The sequence below is a fragment of the Amaranthus tricolor genome, chromosome 17 (genome assembly GCF_026212465.1).
Source record: "Amaranthus tricolor cultivar Red isolate AtriRed21 chromosome 17, ASM2621246v1, whole genome shotgun sequence".
NCBI classification, from domain to species: Eukaryota; Viridiplantae; Streptophyta; class Magnoliopsida; order Caryophyllales; family Amaranthaceae; genus Amaranthus; species Amaranthus tricolor.
The window spans coordinates 12,732,797-12,757,116 of NC_080063.1; the positions used below are offsets into that span (position 1 = coordinate 12,732,797).

The 24,320-nt window shown below is 29.9% G+C and overlaps 4 protein-coding genes and 1 long non-coding RNA gene across 5 annotated transcripts; 4 read left to right on the plus strand and 1 right to left on the minus strand.

Moving 5' to 3' along the window:
* The first annotated feature begins 1,572 nt into the window (after positions 1-1,572).
* On the plus strand, positions 1,573-5,405 carry LOC130804289 (uncharacterized). The gene is made up of 6 exons (XM_057668677.1): positions 1,573-2,046; positions 2,668-2,728; positions 2,827-2,933; positions 4,124-4,263; positions 4,983-5,135; positions 5,237-5,405. The coding sequence occupies exons 1-6, from the start codon at positions 1,995-1,997 to the stop codon at positions 5,333-5,335; spliced, it is 612 nt and encodes a 203-aa protein (XP_057524660.1). The 5' UTR covers positions 1,573-1,994; the 3' UTR covers positions 5,336-5,405.
* Positions 5,406-5,749: 344 nt separating this feature from the next.
* On the plus strand, positions 5,750-6,899 carry LOC130804291 (uncharacterized). Its single transcript, XR_009039996.1, has 3 exons — positions 5,750-6,350; positions 6,450-6,500; positions 6,854-6,899. It is a non-coding gene; the product is annotated as an uncharacterized LOC130804291 (long non-coding RNA).
* A 1,429-nt stretch (positions 6,900-8,328) lies between these two features.
* Positions 8,329-11,627, minus strand: LOC130804290 (actin-depolymerizing factor 4). Its single transcript, XM_057668678.1, has 3 exons — positions 11,436-11,627; positions 8,920-9,185; positions 8,329-8,835 (listed from the first exon to the last, which is right to left on the minus strand). Exons 1-3 carry the CDS (start codon positions 11,436-11,438, stop codon positions 8,685-8,687), a joined length of 420 nt encoding a protein of 139 aa, XP_057524661.1. The 5' UTR covers positions 11,439-11,627; the 3' UTR covers positions 8,329-8,684.
* A 3,314-nt stretch (positions 11,628-14,941) lies between these two features.
* LOC130804066 (WAT1-related protein At2g37460-like) lies at positions 14,942-23,932 on the plus strand. The gene is made up of 8 exons (XM_057668382.1): positions 14,942-15,141; positions 15,526-15,588; positions 15,687-15,803; positions 16,171-16,423; positions 17,310-17,471; positions 19,719-19,870; positions 20,285-20,354; positions 23,841-23,932. The coding sequence occupies exons 1-8, from the start codon at positions 14,942-14,944 to the stop codon at positions 23,886-23,888; spliced, it is 1,065 nt and encodes a 354-aa protein (XP_057524365.1). The 3' UTR covers positions 23,889-23,932.
* LOC130804067 (enoyl-CoA delta isomerase 1, peroxisomal) lies at positions 22,887-23,932 on the plus strand. The gene has a single exon (XM_057668383.1). It carries the CDS (start codon positions 22,933-22,935, stop codon positions 23,668-23,670), a length of 738 nt encoding a protein of 245 aa, XP_057524366.1. The 5' UTR covers positions 22,887-22,932; the 3' UTR covers positions 23,671-23,932.
* Positions 23,933-24,320: the final 388 nt, after the last annotated feature.

Genomic DNA, 24,320 nt, shown 5'->3' on the forward strand with positions numbered 1-24,320 from the left:
ACTTAATTGTTTCAAGATTTATGATTATGATACCTTCTCCTCATTATATTTATTTGTAAAAATTCATAATGCGAAAATAAAAATTAATTTAGATTTGTATTGAATAATAATGAGAGATACTACCTCTATTTATACAAGTTAAAAAGGACTAAAATAAGAAAAAAAAATATTAACCTAAAACTAAGTAATTAGGAAATAAAACAACCTTAATATTCTAAATATTAAAAATATCTTAATTTTCTAAAATATAATAATCTGAAATAATATCTTTATTTTATTCTAATTCCTATTTTCCTACATTTAATCTTTTTGCTTCACTCTTTTACTCTTTAATGATTTCAAGAAATAATAATTATTTATTTTAATTAATAACTTTTTTAATGGAATCTTATTATTACGCTTCATATTACTTCTCATATTTCATAAGGAAAGAATAAAAGAGACATGAAGGAGTACACTTAATGAGGCTATTGAGCTTTGAACACATCACCTTTATTTGTCACATTAATTAGTTCTCGAATGTAAAAATCCAAATAAAAAATACAAAAATAAAATTTTATGAGTACACGAAATTGCGAGCGAAAGATATGAAATAAAATTTACAAGTACACAAAATTTTATAAGTATGTTTTATAATATGGATTTCAACTAGTTTATGTGGTAAAATTATGTAAATTCATAATAGTAAAAGTTCTAAACCCTAGTATATCTAATATATCAGTCTAATTGATAACTCTATTTTACATGATTTTTTCAATAATTATGTTTGACGTATTTGGGCACTTACAACTAAATAAAAAATTAAATCACTAATCATAATTAAATTAGAATGGCATCATAATGTATTGTTAATAATACCTCTTGTTTTAAATTAATTTGCAAACAAAAATCCAATATTTTCACATTGAAATCATGTAAAAAGTCAAAGTAGTATAAGACCAAATTAAAGCACCCTATAATTAGCTAGGAAAGTCACCAACTAGTCTCTAATTAAACTACTTAATCAAGTAATTCAGACGTTTCAAGTTGTTTTCACGCATTAATTAATCTAAGACTATACAACTCTCTCTTTAAGGAAACTAGATGTTGCATTACTCAAAGTTACCCTTTCACCCATAAGAGTCTATCTTTTTTTTTCTTTATTTATTTTCTGAATTACAGAATAGACCGAGAAAATGAGAAAGTTATTTGAGATTCGATTTAAAAACCTTGTCTAAAAAGAATGGCATTTTGTTCAAACTGAAACAAGACCGGATTTACCCATAGAGTCTATCTTTATTTTAATTTATTTTATGGATTATAATGTAAGCTAAGAGAGGAAAAGGGCTAGGCAAGATCGTCCTATTTATTTTTGAGCCCCAGAACGAAAGATAAAAAACACCCTAAAAGCTTAAGGCATATGAATGATAGAGCACTACTTTTGTTTTTTTATTATTGATATTTAAACTATTTTATGAAAAAATCACTTATAATAACTCATATTATTTAGCAAAAAAATATAAATTATATCTAAATTTAATTCAAGTAAATATCAACTTTATACATAAAAATATTTTTTTGGACTCTAAAAAAATTAAGGCTTTGGACGGTAGTTCGATTTGTCCTTACTAATCGACGGCCATGAGATTAGATGAGTTCGATCTCAAAACTTTGCTTGAAAAAGACGGTATTTACTTGAACTGAGATAATACCTAAATCAGCCATAAGGGACTATCTATTCCTTCCTTCTATACTTGTATTTTTCAATCTCATATAATTAGACTTCACATAAACTTGGCATTATTATCTTTTTATATTCATTATTCATTATTCATTATTCATGCACATTTAATTTCAGCTCATTTATCAACTGTAAGTCGCATAATTATTAATTATAAACCTCCATTTTTTAATTAATTATGTTACTTATTCAATTAATACATCGCATTCTAATTAACAATATATATACGTTCATTCTTCCATTTTTCAGATAGGTTACCGAATTGTGTAACGCCATGAAGAGCTCCAACTTCATGTCATTATCTTATTTGCAAAACCAAAATTTTGGTACTACTTTATTCTACATTAACACTTTCATGTATTAATTTTTTTGACCCATAATCGAGTCTTTTTTCAGATAAAGCATGCACCTTGTTTCCGTGAAAAATCTGGATTTAATTCTCGTTGCTCTCCTTTCTAGCCTATAACTCTTTCATGTATTAGTAATTTTTTTTTTGGCTGAGAATGGAGTATTGTATCCGCCAGAGCATGTACCTTTTTTCCATGAGGAATTTGAGTTCAAATCTCGTTTCTCTCCTCCTTGCCTACATTAACACTTTCATGTATTAGCACTATTCTCTTTTTTGGCTGAGAATCAAGTTTTGTTTCAGTTGGAGCATGTAACTTTTTTCCATAAGAAGTCTGGGTTCAATTCTCGTTTCTCTCCTCCCTTGCCTACATTAACACTTTCATGTATTAGTTATTTTTTTGGCTGAAAATGGAGTCTTATTGCAGCTACAGCTAGCACTTTTTTTCCATGAGAAATCTGAGTTCAATTCTTATTGTTGTTCTCACTAGCATACTCCTCTTCTCCCCTCGCTTACCAAAAAGTTTTTTTTTCGCTTGAAAATGTGTGCCTAGTTGGAGGATTAGATGAACAAATTATTGAAATATAATGTGTTATTTCAGGTGGACTTAATGGATTTCAATCTACTAACTCTGAATTATCTACAATTATGGGCAATAACTTGTAAGTTGAATCAATCAAAATACTCATGAAGATTAATTATTACTTTATAACATAATGCAATTGATTAATTAAGAGATAATTGTGTACTTATTATGCAGTGATAATGGCTATTTGGGTGGTGGGATTGAAAATGATTATAGTTGTATGAACCAATTTGGTTATGGAAGCCCACATGATTCCTCTCAATTTTCCTACATGTCACCAGGTTTGTAATACAAAAGACATTATTCATACATAACATATGAATCAAGTTTATAACTTTTGATTATAGGTTGGCCCATAGGAGGAGAATTAGGTTAAAATCTTATTTAGTGAATATGGAAGAAAGAAACCAACTCAAGTAAAAGATTAGGCTGATGTTTAAGGTTTCATAATATGTTATATTGTCTGAGACGCCCTATCATAAGTTAGAAGTGTGGATGTAGTAGAGGCACTCCTCAAACCTAATGCTGAGTATTATACTTTAAATAAGGGGTAGCTGTTGAGATTCGAACTTGTGACCTATTATTTGTTGGAAATACTTCACATGTAAGACAAGATTCTACATCGATAAAATAGTGAATAGTTGACTTGCATATATATTGAATGAGCTGAGCCTCTTACTACCATATGGTTTTGGGAAACAATGAATCTCACCAAGTCTATGTGCAAGTCAACGCTTTTGACTCGTAGGTTTGTAGGCCCAAGCCCACGGATGTCCTGTGTCCACATGAGTAGGCCTTGGTGAGATTATATGATGAATTGTCACGACTTAATAATGTTGGCTCGAATACCATATCAAAAACCAACTTAACCAACAACTTAACCTTACCGTTGAGGCGCCAAGATTTGTTATAGACTCAGACAAATATATACAATTAATAAAACTCAACAGCATTCGAGTTATGATCGGAGATTAATTTTATAACAATGTAGGTAGATTAATATAATGATTTTACGTCGAGGGGTATCAATAGGAGAGCACAAGAGCGATCCCTCAGACCCCATCTTGTGAGGTCTTTTTTTTAGGCTCGTACCCAAATATAAAAAACTACCCAAGAAATTTTAATTATTTGATCGAGCTAAGCTTTATCCTAACTTCAGTATACATGCTTCCTCCTTCGTTTCAATTCACTTGCAACATATGAGATTATTACAATTTATTACTCTTAATTTGCGATTAATTTGTAATGTATAAGTTGAAATATCGTCAAGTGAGGCCTTGTTTGATTCGTCTCAAAACAAAGATTATTAATATCCAATTTTTATAATTTTTTATTATACATAATTTGAGATATTAAGAATTAAATTAGTATATTAAACAACGTAAAAAAGCAAATGTTGAAACTAATTTGAAACTAAAAAAATATTTATTGAATTTGTAATCTAAAAAAGTTTTTTGTGTGGTGAAAACAGTGTCATACTCGTCTTTAATGCCAACAGCAATGGAAAATGTGAGCTTAGCATCACCTCCTCAATTAATGGATTATCGTTGGAGCTTTCCCTGTGATGATTCTATCAAGACTGACATTCTTTTAGCTCAACCTTACAAACCAGTAATTTTCTTTCGGTGGTTGACTTTAACTTATAACAAGTTTAGCTAAATAAAAGTTTATAAAATTTGATAAGTTGTTTATACGTTAAACTATTTTATTTGCATTTTAGTTATTTTTGAATTAATAAGAAAAACAAATGACTTAGATTTTATAATACAAAATTTAATAGTTGAGATTACAAGAGTATTTGGTAAATAACTCTTGATTGTTCAAAAAGTCAAAAAAATGATTAGATAAAAAGTTAGCTTTTAAGCTAAATAAAAAAAATAAATTAGTTAGCTTTTTTATCGCCTTGTTGGCTTATTGATCAACCTTTTATTTAATAAATAGCTAACAATCAGTGCACAACTACACTATATATCTCCTTAGACATCTTACTTATCCATCTAGTTTAAAAGTCATTTAAAAAGTCAATAGTTTCAGTTGGTCGAACAGTTTAACAACCACTCCTATTGAATTGTGATAACTGAATTTAAAAGCCATTCACAATTGTGATAATTGAATTTAAAAGCCATCCACAACAAAATTACTTTCAGAAATACTTTTAACTTTAATAACATCTAATTTGCTAATCTCTTTCACAAACTAATGCTAGCTACTCGAATTATAATTAATATTATTTTCATGTTTTTGGGTGTATGAAGAATTCAAATGCAAATTATCTAAAATTATTGACATAAATTTATTTATTTATTTATTTATTTAAATTTTGATTTAAGACCATTAAAGATGTAAGGAAATGTGTAAATGGGGCTAGACTTGCGCAAAGACATAGTAGTGTGTTGAGTAACACACCAAGCATTGATGCATCAAAGAGTAGCAACAAAAGGAAGGTGATCGAACAATTAGTGGATAATGCTCGAAAGTTTAAGGTGATTCTTTTTTTATATTTATCTAATTAGTGCTTTTATTTTTACTTGTCAAATTAATTTAATTATAAAATTATAAAATTATATTGTTTTTCATGATAAAGACAATGGATGCACCACTGAAGCGGAGCCAAAAGTTAAGCGACAAAATTTCTGCTCTTCAAGAACTTGTATCACCTTATGGAAAGGTTACTCACTTTTAGATTTTATTTAATTTTTTAGTTAAAAAACTATATTAAGAAAAAAAATTATTTTGTTCAAAATCGAATTTGATCTCAATTGGAGTAAGTATCATTTTCTCCAGGTAAAATTCTGTGTTTGATATGTCAAGGAACCAAGTCAACTAAAAGTTTAAGTTAATGGTTGAGGCTATAGAATATGTTATATACTTATATACTCTAACACGCCTTCTCACACGAGAGCCCTTCTGGCTAGAAGTGTGAATGCGGCACAAACCTTTCTTATACTGGCGTTTGACTTTTAAATGAGAAGTGGTTGAGATTCGAACTCGTGACCTCTTGTCAAGCTGGCTTTGATACCATGTCAAGGAACCAAATCAACCAAAAGCTTAAGTTTTTAGTTAAGTAGGTTCCTTAACACTTGTACATACTTAGTCTTCCCTGTTAAAGTGCCCATTTACTAGCCACGTGTGAATTGTTTGTTTTGGTAGTAAACCTCATTTGAGAAGAATATAACTGCTATTACTATCAATTTGTTTTAGTATTAAACTATTACTACTAATTTGTTTTAGTAGTAAACCTCATTATTACCAGAAAGAGAAGAATATACATCACTTTATAAACTTGAGAAATAACTGCTATTACTACCAAGATGTTTTAGTAGTAAACCTCATTTGAGTTTGTACCTGATTTTTTTTTCCTCCTTATTTAGATTGCTCAAATTCATTTTTTAAAATTCCAATATGGTATTAGACCTAGTTTATTATTGGGTCTTATGACTGGGCATTTAAATTTTACCATTAGTTAAGGGACCTCAAAATTTTAAGTTCGATTCTCACTTTCCCTTAGCCCCAATAATCAATAAATAAATAATATTATTCTTTACATCAATAGTTTCTGATAATTTTAAGAAGTGAATTTAGTTTTTTCATATATAATTTACAAAAACTAAAAAATAATATTAATTCCACAGACAGACACTGCTTCAGTTCTTCAAGAGGCTTGTATCTACATCAAAATAATTCATCAAGAAATTCGGGTATTTTTTATTTTTTAATCCAAAATATAATATATATATTTTTTTATTTAAAATGATGCTTGTGGCTTTGAGGATATTATATGTTGGGACTTTTTTCAGAGGCTAAGCATATCATACTTGGAGGTTAGGACACTTCAATCACGGCTGCAGGTACGCAAAACATTTTTGAATTGAGAATCATTCTTTGATTTATTTGTTTTAGTGGCGGTTTTAGAAAATATGTTAAATAAGATTAAAATATTATTATAAATAAGATTAAAATATTATTATAAATAAGATTTAGGAGTATGATATATTCATTTTAGCTTACTCAAATTTTTTACCCTTATCGAATTTTTCTCTTATATTATATTTAGCAGAATGATTTCAGACACTAACTAATAAAGAAAAATGTGAAAAAAGACACATATTTAAAAAAGAAAATTTTATTATTGTAGAACGCAAAATGACACAAAACATTTCATCAAAATTAACACTAAGACTTATTCCGATCAAAATGACAGGGTGACATAGAGAGGCAAATTGACTTACAAAGTAGAGGATTATGCTTGGTTCCGGTATCAATCATGAAGAGCATAACCAGAGAAAATTGGGTTGATCATCACCCTATGTCAAGGACCAATACAAGATCTTCAATTATTTGATGATATATGATTCCTCAAGATAAATATACTACTTCTATATTTATACATTATAATTCATGATTAAAGTATATTTAGTATATATATATATAAATAAATATATATAGGTTATACATTAACCCCCTCCCTTTTTTTCTTATTCTTTGGGCCTAATATATAATATATACATATTGTTAAGTGATTAATTAATGATTATATATAGATACATAGATAAACAATTAGAAAAAAGCTCAGTAGAATGATTAATGTTTTGTTAATGAACATTAAGAAGCAATGTAATCATTTTAAAATATTGCTAATGAGGAGATTATAGTATTGATGACTAAAAACTGTTTCATTTAGTAAGTTTAGTTTTAAAATACTTGTGATAAAATTATGTTTGAAAAACATTTTGTTATAGTGCCAAAAATCGGTCAGTTTGAAGTTGATTGCACGCTAAAATGGTTCTAGGGCTTAGATATATGAATTTAATTGTATTACACTTTTTTCATTCTTCAATTATGATCCTTGAAAAATTAGAGTTAAATAGAATGGATATGTCTATTTCCATTTGGAAGTATGTGTTTTGTTAAACAACTTGATTATGGTTTTTATGGTAGTGGAAGCTAAGAAAATTTTAAAAATTTTGTTACAAACTTAATGGAACTAAGGGAGTATTGCGCTACAAAATGTTGATAGACTATGATTCTATTATAATTATTAATAATTGGATCTGAATATGGAGCATTTTGTGGCATGTTACAAGTAGGTTTGTTCAAAAGAACCTAACCCGCTTAAACTGACCTGCTGACTTGTATCTTAAATAGACACCCATAGAAACAAGACTATGGATGCTTTAAATGTTGCTATATTGCAATTTAAGCAAATGTTTGCTTACATTACATAGTCTAAAATTCTTTGCAGGTGTTTGATTAATGAGCTGGTTGGAGGATTTTTAGCTCTTTGAATTTCGTGGATTGATTGAGTCAAACAAGCTAGGTTGGGAGAGTTGGTTGACAATTGACATTAATAAGCTGAATTTCAACTCGTTGCTCAATGCTCCAACAAGTGGTTGTAATCTATAAGCACATGGACTATTTTACCCCATTAGTAAGCCCCATATACATTTTTGCTTCATGAATAAGATATACTCCCAAAGAAAGGATGTTGGATTAAAGGAATTTTATGTGGTTGTCTTTGCAAAGTAGCAAGGGGTAATGACACTGACGATGGGTTTAGTTGATCAATCTAGACCACACAACACTTTACAAGTTGAGAAATATAAAACAAGAAAAAAAAAAAAAAAAGGGAATTATTATGGATTTAAATAGAGAAAAATAAAAGAACACCATATAATATATAAGCAACAGCCAACAGAATCAAATAATTTTCAATTCAGGGATTAGTGATACAGAAAGAAGCGGTCCTCTATCTCAAATCAGAGAACATGGGGCCTAGAAAAGGAATACACAAAACAGATAGCCAAGCATACACATCCAGCTAGGCATCATAGAAATCCCACAATTAACATATCAATGTAATTTCTGAAGCAAAAAAGGCAAATAAGACATCAGTTTACACTTCAAGAACCATCCAATATTGTATGTAATCAAAAGTTCTATTGCCCCATCAAAGGTATTAACATTTAAACATAGGTATAGTGGACTCACTGTACGAATAACGCTCGACAAGGCATCGGAAACATGCTAGCACATCAATTAGCACGGCTTTTAATGACATCCATATCCATCTCTGAAGGATCGGTTGCTTGGAGTTCAACTTGAATACCATCCAGCTCTCTCTTGAACCTGTCTTTTGAGCTCGCATAGATCATCTTGCTTCTCACCTTCGCTGTGTCGGGAGACCTTCCAAAACAAGCCATCAGAAAAGGAGTCAGTAACTTGGACCCTACAGAGAAAACTACAGGAAGTATTTGTAACTAACATTACCATGCAATGAAAAAGATCCTGCTCTTTTGGCAGTTCTCTGCAGTCACAAAGTCAAAATCATAAACAGCATATCTGCATTCATCAGCAGGAAGGCTTGAAGTGAAGTCTTCATAGCTCTGAGAGGGCTCACCAACCTTTTCGACTATTACTTGTTTTTGCTTTTCTTCGATTTTAAAAATTATGAAGCGGTGAGTCCTCTTGGACTTCAGCTCTAAAAATTTGAGCCTGCAAGCATCATCAACTGCCATTCCTGACGCAGCATTGGCCTACAAAAGAATGTCAATGTACATCACAACTACATCAAAAACACAATATACGAAGAAACATGTAACTACATCCATTTCCTTGGTGCTCCACCTACGACATGACAAATAGTTGTACACTAACCTCACAGATGTATAATTGACATGAAATGAAATATTGCTCACACATCGAGAGAAAATAAATCGAAAATAAAAACGTCACTTGCAGTCTAAGAAGCTCGGAATGGGATCAATACAGACATTAGAAAAAAAAGTGTTGCGCTGAAGTAATTCAGAATAATTAGTCCATTCTTTCAAGTCAGAATTCAGCAAAAAGATTTTGGCTTCTTTTGCATGAAATTTACATTCATGGCATATAAACGCACTTCTGCTGAATCAGAATCAGTGAAAAAAGAAAGTGATTTCTAACTCAAATATCCATAGCCATGGACATGCATTATACAAGTTACTTTATCCCTAGACATGTCTTTACTCTTTAGTCTATAGCTCACTGGATCATCAATACAATAATAACAACATTCCATTACCTAATAAAGGCTCCTGGAGGAAAGGGCGTCACATGTACGCAACCTTACCCTTGTTAGTCATAACACTAACAAAATGGTTATTTCCAATTAACCAATGTAGCAAACATCATGTCATGCTTTACATAAATAAGTGCGCATAATATAATAATCTACTTGCTAAGTTTGAGAACCATAATTCCATTTAAAATCTACAATTGGCTTAAAATTAGTGTTTACCAAATCAAAAAAATTTAATTTGAATTAGGGCCAAATTACTTTTATTTTTTAATTAGTTAAAGTTAAAAATTTGAAATTACTATCCAAGCATTGTCATTCTCAAATTTTGAAACCAACAAATTAGTAAATCATCTCCTCTTTTTCCAAAGAAAAACTTCATAAAATTTATTTTATCCCAAACTATCTTTTATTCATAAGCATTCACAAAATCACAAACATTGAATTTGAAAATGAAATTCTCCATTTATGATTCTATAAATTGAAATCTAGGATTTAAAATAGTTCCCTAACATAACCACAAGGAATTTATGAACATTAAACACCTTCTTTACTCATATACAAAAACAAAACATGTATGAGTAACCACAAAGTTGTTTTAACCACGAGAATTTTTAGAGTTTCATCAACTCTAATCAGCTAGCGGATAATAAAAAGAATCTTATAGAGTCATTTCTTATGTACTTTAGGCTTCATAAGCGAAGTGTCGGCGCAAAGGCACGGAGCGAGTATAAGGTAATATCCAAACAAACATTGGCGTTTGTTCGCCAAATTCATTTATCATTGGAAACACTTGCGTAATTCCAGAATAATGGACCAAAACAAATCAATAGCTCCAACAACCAGTTAAACTTGTCCCAGAGACCAAGTATTTTTCACAAATTAAAGAATCTAACCACCACTTAACTCCTTGAAATAACCAACTTCAAATCACAATAGCGGTAAATGAGCATAAGCAAACTATCAGCAACAAAATCTCATGAAACTCTTCAACTTGAAGTATTTCCTATTGAAAAATTACATCTGGCCATAAATCCTAAATCTACTAATCTATTACCGGGAAACTCCCAAAGGTTATATCAATAAACACTTTTATCCTCTAAATTGAATAAATCAATTACTTTCCTTTAGCTAAAAGCACACGTCTGCCGAATTAGGCTCCTCTCTATCACTTTCTCTCCATTACTTACGATTTCAACACCTATATTTGTATGAAAAACAAATTCTAAGATCTCCTTTACTTTCTCCATCTACCAATCTAAACCTTAGATTAGGTAATGGACCATCCATTGTTTTCAAAGTAATGCAGAGGATCCTAACAATGCCTCTTACTATAGATGCTAGCCATTTTCATCCGACAATATCAATTGAACTATAGCAGATCATCAGTGTAGTAATCACTACAAATCATCTTTCTATTTTCCATTAGAAAAAATACAAATAATTTAGATAAAATCAGTAGTCGAATACTTAATCGTCACTATTTCAGATCAGAGAGCACACAAAAATTGGTCGGAAAAAATTTTCAAATACTTCAACAACCGAAAATTCAAACAATTTCAAAACAAGCATGGATACTGTTGACAGAGATTCCAGATCGAAAATTAACAAATAATCAAAGCATGATTCTGAAAAGATGATAAAAACAGAAAAAATTAAACCTAGATTCATGCCATCCACCAAAAAAAAGGAAAATAACTCGGAAAACAAAAAAGAAAGAGAGAATTTTTACCATTTTTGTGCTGAGTGATGGAGGTAGCACCTGATAGAGAGAAAATCTAGGGCTTTGATAGAGAGAAATACAATTTCGAGAATGTATAAAATTGAGATTTATTATTTATTTTTCTCTCCTTTTTGTTTCGTCGTTTTACGCAATCTTCAAATTTTATTTTCTTTTAATTATTAATTTGTGGGGTATAATTGTCTAATCAAGATTCAAGGATAACACGTTAGGTGTGGTACACCGTTATGTATAGTAAGACAACCATTTCACTCCAACACCACCGTCTACGAAAATTTGAAATGATTAAGTTAAATTAATAACAAAACAAATCAAATAATATAAGTTTCACTTATTTCTAAAAGTAAGTGTGAACAGGTCAAAAAAAAACACAATAGCTGTTCGTAATTACTAACTATGAAAAGCTTTGACTTTTTTTTTTACTTGTTCGCAATTTGACCTGTTCACGGTGGAAGCTGCTGTTAACTGCGAACAGCGAACAGCGAACAACCCCAAACTACTGATTTGAAAATTTCACGCTTACTTTTGGAAATAAGTTAAAACTTATCCTATTTGGTTTATTTTGTTGATAACTTGTCTTAATCATTTCAAATTTTCACCGTCCACCGGGCGTTGGATCTGATGTATGATGCTAAGGGAGTTCAATGGGCTGGATACGGGCCTAATCGGACTTCCTATGCGCAGGACTTGAAAGCCCGACTGGTCCATTGTGTGATGAAAATTTTAAACTAGCATAATCTGTTAGGTTTCTTACTGACTTGAACAAATTTAGTCTTATTTGCTTAGATGCTTGAGAGGAAAGTTTTATAGGGCATATGTTTTTAGTAACTTTTGTATGTTGATGCTAAATTATTTTCATTTCGGATGCGGAAGACACAAATTGAGCTTACATTCAAACAAATGAACACCTCTTGAGCTGAATTGGATTGCTTCATAGCTTTGCAATACAGGAAAATTTGGTAGCTTCATTAGGATTAAGGACCTTATTAAGCCCTTTTATGATCTGCTTTTTTTAACTGTTATAAAGCCCGTTTTTAACCCAACTCATTTTCAACCTGTCCTTTACAATCCTAACAGTGCATAGTGATAATCAACGATCCAAGCTAGGCGGTTAAAGCTTGGATTGTGAAAGTGATGGGTGGCTTAAACTTGACCAATTTGAATCCATCGTAATTTAAAGAAAAAATTCTCAAGAATAATTCAATTTTTCATTAATTTTCCTAGGATAGTCTGAAATTTCGATTATGTTTGAATAATTTGACCTTTAGAGTCATTTAATCAGCAATATTGTTCTTTATTAGTAATTTAATCATCACTGCTTTAACACAACTTCAGGCGCCTAATCCATTAAAATTGCGTTTGGGAACAAATATTTCATTTCACATTGTAGATTTCAATAAGAAATCATGAATGAAGAATTTAATAATGACAAAGTTTGAGAGGTCATTCTCAAATCTTCATCTTTTTCCACTTTTATAACAGTAATTGATCAAGAATTATTAGATTTAAGAAATAAAGGAATCAGAAATAATCTGCCAAAAGTTAGAATTTAAGCTCAATTAAATTACCACAAAAAGAAAAAATAATAATAATATAAACAAAATGAAAAAAGGTAAATGAAAATTACAAAACTTCAACTCTATTAAATTCTACCACGTAAACATACCTTGTTAACTTTATAAATCACCATTATTACTAGCTAAGATCTCCTACTCATGATCCTAGTCGCTGGAAATTACTCCTAATCTTAGGCAATTCAAGATTATAAACCAAACCAAGTCGGAATCACCGTCATACCAAGCGGTTTCATCCTACAAGACACTATTATCCACGCCTTCAATTTAATTAACAGCCAGTCTCCTGAGAGCAAACCCAGTCCGTTAAAGATAAATTAAGCCAAAAATGATAATGAAGTGTTTAATTAGAGACAGTCTCTCACAAGAATTTGTGTCACACAACATTCTTTTACTTGATTCGTCATTGTTGATATGTTTTGCCTTTTCGTTTGCTACTCTATACATATGATTCAGCCATTAATCTGGATAACCCAAGAATTTGAAACAACCCTTTTTATGTGGCTTGTTCCTCTTTTGTATGGCTTGTAAGGACCTAGTTGAAAATAGATTGGGCCGAAAACAGGCTCCTACAGCCATCAAGGGGTCTAATAAGGGCCGACCCTTTATAAATAGAAAAAACAAGCTCGATCTACTACAAATATTATAAATGATACGCCAATGGGGATTATTAACATTTTTACAAATTAATTATTATAAACAATAATTTAATTATTATAATTGATCAATGGGGATTAATAATAATTTTCATTTATGAAAATGGCCCGGGTCGGGCTTTTCATGCCTGGCCCAAATAAAGTCATAATAATTTTTAAAGGCCTTTATCCGGCCCGACCCATATTTACTTTGGCTCGACTTGACTTGTATCCGACCCATTAAACACCCTTAGCTGTACCTAATAGGACATTCAACCCGCACCCAAAATCATACAAGAACAAATAATATGCACGAAATTTATGTTTTTATAACATGCTAAAAACTTAAGCTAATACAGCACATAGAATGTTCAACATTAGGAGGTGAGGTTATGCTTTTTCGCTGTGTAATAGAGCAAGGCATGATGTAGATCGTGCTATACTAGTATATTTTTTATATTCGGGAGTAAGTTAAAACATCCTGACAAGCAAGAAGTAGAGGAAATCAATTTTTTTATTAGTAATAGGAATCGAACTCTGGTCACATGAAGAGTGAAACAAAAACTCATTATCACTATCACAATACTATATTAACTTTACTAGATGTTGTTATAGGAAGTAAAGTGTGTAAGGAGCTTAAATTTCATCATATAGCAAGTAGCAAGACAACTTGATCATAAGACAAACATGACAAAGATGGTTAATAAAGTTGGCCCTACATGATCTAAAGCATGTATGCATCCAACAAATAAAAACTATGAAAACAAAAACGTTACAAAAACAAAACGTATATCATCATCTAACAACACAAGAAATTTAGGGAGCATGCATTATTTGTCATTTAGATACCTTTATTTATCGATTACTAAACACCAAGTATGAAACCGTCTCACCATGAGACGAGTCTATATGATTATTTTATTTCTCTAATTGATCATTTTAAAATTAAATGTAATTATTTTAAAATTATAAGTGATCACTCTAAAACTATAAAAAGTGATTACCAAAGAAATGTAAATGATCACTTTAAAATTAACGTGATAGAGATAATCTCATCGTTGTAATTATTAAATAAATGTTAGTTATTTGTTTGGTGGGCCTTAGGGTTGGAGTGAAGCAACCAATGACCAAAGTATAAGAAAAGCCAAATATTTTCCTAATTTAAGGCTAAGTTATTTTATGAAAATGAAAATAATATCTTCAAGAAACCAAATGTTAGAAAGTCATATAAATTCTCCAAAGAAAATACATTAAAGCATAAATAAAACAAAACAAATTAAAGGATATTATGGAGACTTCAAAATCACATAGTAAGTACACAAAAGCAAAGCCTTACATAGGAGTCATACTTCTACAATGTGGGTTAGCAGGAATGGATATTCTCTCAAAGGTTGCACTTAACCAAGGAATGAGCAATTATGTTCTTGTTGTCTACCGCCACGCCGTAGCTACCATCGTTATCGCGCCATTTGCTATTTTACTCGACAGGTCTTTCTCATATCATATCTTAAATGTCTCAAATTAGTCGTCATGTAGAATTTTATATGCTACCTTTTTTGATTTTAGAAATGCGAAAAAAAATCTTAGTGTTAGATGGTTTAATGCACTAACATACGAGTAACTACTATAAAAATATGCTTACTTCTGACATAATCAAAGATTTTATCCTAGTCGGTATCTAGTCGGTATCTAGACATACAAATTGATTTCTGACTGTTTTGTTTGTCAAAATAAGTGGCGTAAATGCGTTAGAATGTTGGGTATAAAGATTAAATTGATAAAAGTATATTTACTATAAAAGAAAATATTGTAAGAGGCCTAAGATGATTTTATCCTTTATTGTTTTGGGATTGAAGCAAAGATTTTGTGCAGGAAGAAGAGGCCTAAGATGACAAAATCAATTTTTATGAAGCTATTGCTGCTCAGTTTGCTTGAGTAATGATTGTTTCATAACTTTTATATTTTATCATTTAAAAGTTAAATGACTTAATTTTTATTAGGGTTATACTTAATTATTCTATAAATGCTGTTAGGCCTGTTATTGACCAAAACTTGTATTATTTGGGAATGAAGTACACGTCAGCAACCTTTGTAGCTGCACTGGTGAACGTTCTCCCAGCAATTACTTTTGTAATGGCATGGCTACTCAGGTACTTTGAACAACTTTATTGGGCTGAATGTATACATAAAATTTTTTTTTAAGTGAAAATTTGTAATCGTAAAATAATCAATTGTAAATTTAAAGTTATATTTTTTATAATCTTAAAGTGATTATTTATTTATTTAAAGTATTAAGGTAATTGCTTATGATCTTAAAGTAATTAAAAGTAATTACTTTTTATACTCTTAAAATGGTCATTTATAAACTTAAAGCAATTGCGTACAGTTTGAATGTGATTAATTTTAAATTTTAATACTCTTAAAGTGATCATTTATAATCTTATTATTTTCTTGCAGTTTTAAAACGATTAATTTTCATAACTTTAAATAATCATGAAATTTATTGATTGTATACAGACTTGAAATGGTGAATTGGAAGAGTACACATAGTCAAGCAAAGATAGTAGGAACAATAGCAACTGTAGGTGGAGCTATGATGATGACGCTGGTTAAAGGCCCTCTTGCTTTTCAACCGTTTTGGTTCAAACATGGCGGCATAACTTATGATCATGCTGTGACACACAATGATATTAGTCTTCATGCTGCCATTAAAGCCTCCATTCTTGTCACCATTGGTTGTTTTAGTTGGTCTGCTTTTCTCATTCTTCAGGTATTTCTAAATATATCACCTTTGTTAATGATAAAATTAAGAATAATTTGCGATTATAACTTTAAAAATTTGATACTTTTTGCATATTACAGTTTTAATGTTTAACTTTTCGAATTACTGCCATTAAAGTATTAAAGTCTACAGAATTCAAGCCAAATCAAGAATTTTGATTATCTTAGTAGTTGAAATTTCAGGTTAAGTGATCGAAATTCTGGGATTTGGTCTGAAAGGTGTAGAATTTGATACTTTGGTGATTGTAATTCGTAAAAATTAATATTAAAGCTGTAATTCGCAAAAGTCCTAAATTTTAACGCTGTAGTTTGAATTTTTTTTTTAAATTAACAAAGATGTTTTTTCCGATTAATTCTTGAAAACCAACGTTATGTGCATCTTCAAATAAATAAAAAGTACATGTGATTGATTAATAATAAAAAAAAGAATAAATATTTATATGAACAATAAAAATTAAATTATGAAATAAAAATATTATTTGATTATAGAATTAAGAAATAATTGTCTAAATTAATTGACAAGTTTCTATATAAATTTTATTGCAAGCAAAATCAGAAAGTGATAACTAAATAAAAAATGAAAGAGTAGATGCTTCCTCCGTTCCACCAACTTGTTACATTTGACTTTTTACGCAATTAAATATGTTAATTTGATTATTGATATATTGAACTATATACATTTAAAATTTATAAAAAGTTAATATTATGAAAATAAGCGATTAGACGATTCAAATAAGATCCCACTTGACTATGTTTTTTTTTTACGTATTAGCCGCAATATATAAAATAAGCTTGAACGATAAATAGTGTCAAAAATTGTTATGTAGCGAGTATTCCAAAACGGAATAAGTATATGATTTTGAGTTTTGATGTAGGTGATGACTTTGAAGTCTTATCCACGTGAACTATCTATGACTGCTTGGATATGTGTCATGGGAACACTAGAGAATGCTGTTGTTGCCCTTATCATGGAAAAGGGAAGATCTTCTGTTTGGGCAATTGGATGGGATGCCAATTTGTTGGCTGCAGTATATAGCGTAAGTCATCCTTTACCATGAAGCATAGTTTATTTATAAATTATAGTCGTAAAGTTTAAGTCGTTTATAAATAATAGTCATAATAATTATTTATAATTATGTCCACTTTAAATAAAAAGTACAAGCATTATAATCAACTCACCGAATTTCAGTGAAGATAATTAACTTTTAATTTATCGTCTTTACATTACTTTCTCACCTTTACTTATTTTCTCTTTAACCTTCAAATTTTAATATAATAATGGTAAATCAAGCTTCACCTTCTCAGTTCTATTTTTCCTAACCCCATGTCTTGCTCATTATTTTCCATCACATTCTGATCTCCAATTTTTCTCCGATCCATCTTTTAGTTAGAGCATTCTTACTCATGACCCAATAAAAAGGTCATCTTACTATTTCACAACTTTTCTCTCTCTCCTAAAAGTTCATCTTTCAACTTAATTTTATTAACAATGACCTCTTTTGAAAGGTCATTATCCTTTCTTTCTTACTTTTTTTCTACCCCACCATAATTTCTCTCCTTTAATTTATCTAATATTTATCTTTATTTTTTTATAATAATATTTTCATGTACAAAATTAATATAATTTTTTATTTGATTAAAATAGATCTACTTTTTTATTAATTTAAAAAATATTATTTTAATAAAACTAATATTTTTTAATAAATATAAATACAGACATTAATAATAATTAAGGAAAATTCGTTAAATTCAAATAAAGATTATTTTTTAATAAATATAAATGTAGACATTAATAATTTTTTTAGGGATTTTTGAAATGATTATTTTGGTATTTTTTTAACAAAAAAAAGTAGGAAAATAAGAAGAAAATATGTAAATAAAAAATAATGCCAAAAAATATCAATATGGGTCTCATTTTATAGATCTCGAAAAAATATGACCGTTGGTATAATTTTTTTAAAAAAAATTAATTAAATACGAAAATAGCCGTTAATTAAAAAAATCGGGTATTGTTTTGCACCCAATTACAACACAGTAGGTGGAAGTAGGGGCTGACGCGTGTCAGAGCAGCAGGGAGCTACTTTTCCTCACCCAATCAGAAGCCGACACGTGGCAAATTTTTTAAAAAAAAAATGGGGTGACCGTTCACATGAATGGGTCACCCCTTAACCCAATTGCTCAATCTTTTCCCCAATCCACCTATTATTAGGTCACCATTATATGCATTTTACCATAATTTGGTCATATGACATCTAAAAAAGTCACCATTATTGATGCTCTATGAGATCCCAATACATTTGGGCACCTAGCACACTCCCAAAACCGTCCGAAAAAAGTATACTCCTCATCCCTAATTTTTCTATGACCCATCATCGAATCATTTAATTATGAAATCCCTATGCATTTGGGCACTCGCTCGCACACTCCTAAAACCGTATTGAAAAGAGTATATACTCTTCATCAAAGGGGTTTTTAAGGGTGTACGAGGTGATCTTCGGCACAGGGGCCCCTCATCCTCCCGTATATGAAAAAGTTAATTAAAAAAATGTAAATTTATTAATAAAATAATCATATCATACAACTAATTAAAAGAGTTGTCAAATTCCACGTGGCACTCTTTTAATTACCCAAACAAATGTCAAGATTTTAGTGGGCCAAAAACTACTTAGGTGTAAACTAAATAAAACTTGGATAAAATAATGAAAATTTTTTTATAAAAAGAAAAATTAGATACGAAAAGAGTTTTGAATTTAAACTGTTTCTAACGTAATTTGGCATTTTATACATTATATTGCATTAAAATATTTGATACCTATAATGAACACATATATAAGAAAATTATCAAATGCAAATTTGGCATTATTTTAATGTTGAATCTTACAGCCTTATAAATAGTTGTTATGAGAAATTGTCAAATAATAATTTATTTATAAATCTAAATTTGGTAAAATATATATGTTTAGTTGCATCATAATATGCATCTAAATGTCTATTATCGTATTGTTAAATACTGAAATTTGAAATCTGATAACGAATATATAGTTTAACCTTTATTTATAAATTAAAATTAACATATGTCGATTATTACAAATCCGTGCATTGCACAAATCTCTAAACTAGTTTACTATAAATAAAGCGCAAAATAAAAATTTTGTAAAAGACTTTTAAAATTTTCAAGACGTATCAGCTCCTCAAATAATTAACCATTTTATAGCAATATGCCAATACATATGTTAAAGGGAAAGACTTGAGTAATAATATACATGTTGATGATTATCGTATAGGGCATATTTTGTTCGGGACTATTATATTACGTGCAAGGCGTTATAATGATAGAAAGAGGCCCAGTCTTCGTCACCGCTTTCAATCCTTTGTGCATGGTCATTGTTGCTCTTTTAAGTACCATCTTTATGGCCGAAAATATGTATCTAGGAAGGTAATCTCAGGGCTCTACATCTATAAATATATACTATCTATTCTAACAACTCGTTTGATTGTGAATATTAAATAGTGGTATTGAAAATAATTTATAGTGTAAATAAAATATACCATGTTAATTATTTCTATGGTAATAAAATTTTGAAAATAAAGAATATTTTTATTAACAATTTTCCAATTTCCATTACCAAATACTACTTAACAATTGATTTATATGATAGTGCATTTGAATGAATTTTATGAATAAAATAATATGATTTGAGGATAATTAGTATGACCATTAAACTTGTTATACAAAATTTTATTGATAAAATAACGCTAAATTTTTATTTTCATACCTAGCATTTAATATTATAGTTTATAAGTTCTTTAAATATGATGCTAAAGGACATTATTGTGAAAATATTTGCAGATTAATAGGCGCAATAATTATCGTAGCAGGCTTGTATATGGTATTATGGGGAAAAGGGAAGGACTATGACACAAATATAGACGAACATATTCAACCTGAAGATCCAGAAAACGATCCAAATAACACCATTTCTCGGTCTTTGCAAATTGATCATACCCTATAATTTACAGTATTTTGGATAATTTAACGGTGGTTAACTTTTAAAAGTCAATCCCAACAAGTAAGAAATCACAAGTTTTGATTATTCTATTAAATGAAATTTGAGTTATTAATTTTTCTTGTTAATTAAATAAATACAAACCCATGTCAACATTATCAGGGTTTCTTGACTGTGCACGTCTCTCTGTACTTCCTCTTTAATGGAAATGGGTATGATTTGTCCGCATCTTTTAAGAAAAAGAAAAACCCGCACCCGGACTCTGCCTTGTGCAGAATACTGAGATTGTTCTTTACTTTTTTTTATCATCTCAACATTATTCTAAAAAAATAAATTTTGACATATAGGTGTTGTAACAATTATTTTTAAGGGGCTAGCAATCTAATACAATACATTAGAATTTACTAAAATTACATATACTTCATTTGAAAAACAAGAGCATGGAAAAATATATTGTTCCTGTATTATATCCAGATGGAAAAGTATCTAAAATTTGACATTAACTGGTAATTTGTTTGCTAGTATCTCTCTAGCCCTAAAAAAAATATTTAAGTCGAAAAACTCTCACGTATTTAAGTCTAATAGTACTTTTTCAAAAAGACATAAAGAGTAATAGTATCTCGCATAAGACAAGGTCCGAGTGGGGGTTTTTCTTTTACCTAAAAGACATAAGAAATAATATGTTCGATGAACGAAGAATTAATTTTGTTTATATTATCTCTGATTTGAATTTAAATTAGCTGCTTCACTTAAATAGTAACTAATATTCATCGATCATTTTTATTTTACTTTTTATTCCATTTTCAAAATATCTTTAAGTGGCTTCCAATTATGCGAGATTTGAGGATCAAATGTATGTAACCTTATGCCCTTACCTTATTAGTGATGAAAAAGAGTTTACATCGAATTGACCTTTGGTAGCAAGTCTCACTTGCAACATTGTATACCTGTATAAATTAAAAGTGCATATAATTTAATAAGTCAAATAAATTTTTATTTAATTCGTATAAATATATATTTTTACAATTTTTATCATATATCAACATGAGAAAGTATAACGTGCTCACAATTTAATGGAATTTGATCATCTCTTTTGCACCACCTAACTGCAACCTAAAAATATTCAAAATAGACTCGATGATTCAGAATTTACCTGATCTTATAATTGAACTCGATTTGACCTGATTTCAAAAATGATTTACAGTTATATAAAAAACAATATGGACACAAAACCCATTTTCAAACGAACCAAAACACCTAATTCAAAATTAACCCGATAATCCAAATTAACGCCTCTTCACCAACCCCAACTCACTATTGTGCTAGTCTGCTTCACCAAGCAAGTGCCGAATATTTAATCGAATTTATTAACACTATAGTCATCACAAGCCAATAGGCAGAGTTTTTCACGTTAAAGCAAATGAAGAAAAGTAATTAGTAATTTTTAATAGGAGCTATCTTTGAATATACGTAATGATACTAGAAATATGGACAATCTTTTTAATCATATTTTTTAATCGCAACTATATAATATAAAGTAAAACACAAATTTTTGTGAGAGAGACGATCTCTTTAAAAGATCATGTCTAATTGGTTCGCCTTATAAAGAAAAATTTAAAGTAAGAGTATGCATTAAGCTTTAATAGACTGTACCTGAGAAATATTTCCCTTAAAAGACGATCTCTTAAAAGACCAGCAGAAAATAAAATGCTCCATAAATTAGAAATTCACCTTACCAAGTGTTAATGAAAAAATGACAAAAAACATTAATTAGAGTATAACCATCATAATTATAAACATTGTCAAAATATTTTTCCATTAAATAGCATTAGTATAAAGGTATTTGGCAAGTGGTTTTTTGCCTGGCTTAACGCTACTCTAAAGGCCCGTTTAATTAATGTTATTAAATGGTGATAATGAAAATGATTTATAGTGTAAAATTTTATCAAAAATTCCATGTCGAATGGGAATGAAACTTTGATCACATAAAAGTTTTTTTATTTACAAATCTCCAGTACCACCTAATACCACCTCTCCCATAGAATGAATTTTATAAAAAAAAAAGATGATTGAAGTTGGATAAGCATAACCATCAATCTAACTAAGAGATTTTTCAACCAAAATTACACTAGTTTTCGTTCCCATTACAATCGCTTATTACCACCTACTAAACGGATCGTAAGAGCAGATTTTTTCATTCGCTAGTTTGGCTTTTTACATACTTTTTATCTAAAATAACTAGTGTTGTTTATTCGAGTCATCAGATCAATTTAGTATCAGTTGTCTTAGATTAAATTTAAAATCGAATTCTTTATTTTTTTATTTTTATATTTTTCTAAATTAGAGGGGAAATACACTTTCCAATATGTGACTATTGAATCATACTTGTACAACTTCACATGTCAAGATAAATATGGAGTATATATATCATATAAAATAAAACTAATACTAATACAAAAGAATTATTATCACGCAATTGCTCCAATCGAAAATGTGCACAGTTGAAAAGCAAGGCAATCTCTACATCCTAACCCTAATTGGCAACAATGAACATCGTCTAAACCCAACCCTAATTACCTCAATCCGATCATCTCTCTCCCAAATCAAATCCCAATCCCTTCAATCTAAATCCCCTTCCGCTCTTATCACCACCGCACATGGTAAATTCTTCTCCAATGGCTACGACATTGCCTGGTCAAAATCCACACCAAAGCCTAACCTTTCCTCCCAAATCATGAACGCGCAATTACAATCCCTAATTTCAGAATTAATCAATTTTCCGATGCCGACAATCGCCGCTATCAATGGACACGCATCAGCAGCAGGGTTTATACTAGCAATGGCACACGATTACCTTCTAATGAGGAAAGACAGAGGGTTTCTGTACATGAGTGAAGTAGATATCGGGCTAGTGATTCCGCCATGGTTTCATGCTATTATGAGATGTAAAATTGGAGGCGGATGGGAAGGTATGAGAAGAGTGGTTTTAATGGCGGAGAAAATGACGGGAGAGAAAGCGAAGAGAGAGATAGGGGTTGTTCATGAAGTGTTTGAAGGTGAAAAGGGAGCCATTGAAGGAGCAGTAGAGTTAGGAGAAGAATTGGTTAAAAAGGGTTGGGATGGTGAAGTATATGCTGAGAATAGAAAAGGGTTGTTTAAAGATGTTTTGGATTTGATTTCCATTGATGATGGTGTTGTTAATGGTTCTAAGATTATGACAAAACTGTGATTATGGTTTGTGTTGATGTCAAAAATATTCATTGAGTTTATGTATTTAAGATTTTTATGTCAAATGTTCAGAAATGGATATATTTTTGTAAACATTAGACTCCAAATGAGGAGCTTGTAACATGTATAAAAGGACTTAGTCAATGCAAGTATAAGGTGCGTGTCGTTAGGAGATCGTCTCCTATCATTAAAATGCAAGTAATGTGTTTGTTGTATTAATAAATCATAAATGCAATAATCCAAGAAAGGTTGGCTAATGTTTACGATTCTTAATTTTTTCGGTTACAGTGTTGATTCGGTAGTATTAAATAAAATTTGAACTTAAGTCACCTAAAAATTATCCTATATTTTGATCATTATGATTAAATAATATCCTATGTTTGATTCTCAATAATGCTTCTCGCCTAAGGCATGTCCAAACAAGTGTAGAATCCTACAATTATGCTTTCAAAGATATGTTTATTGTATTTTGAAACTGGGTTTATCATTTTTTACTCTCTCGTTTCTTTAGCTCTTAAAAATGCTATATAAAAGGGAATTGAGTTTTGTTCGGAGAGAAAGTACCACTTTTCATAAAGATCATAAATTCAATTCTTATTTGACCAATTCTATTATATAAATAAATGATTAATATCTAAGATAATAGAGCAA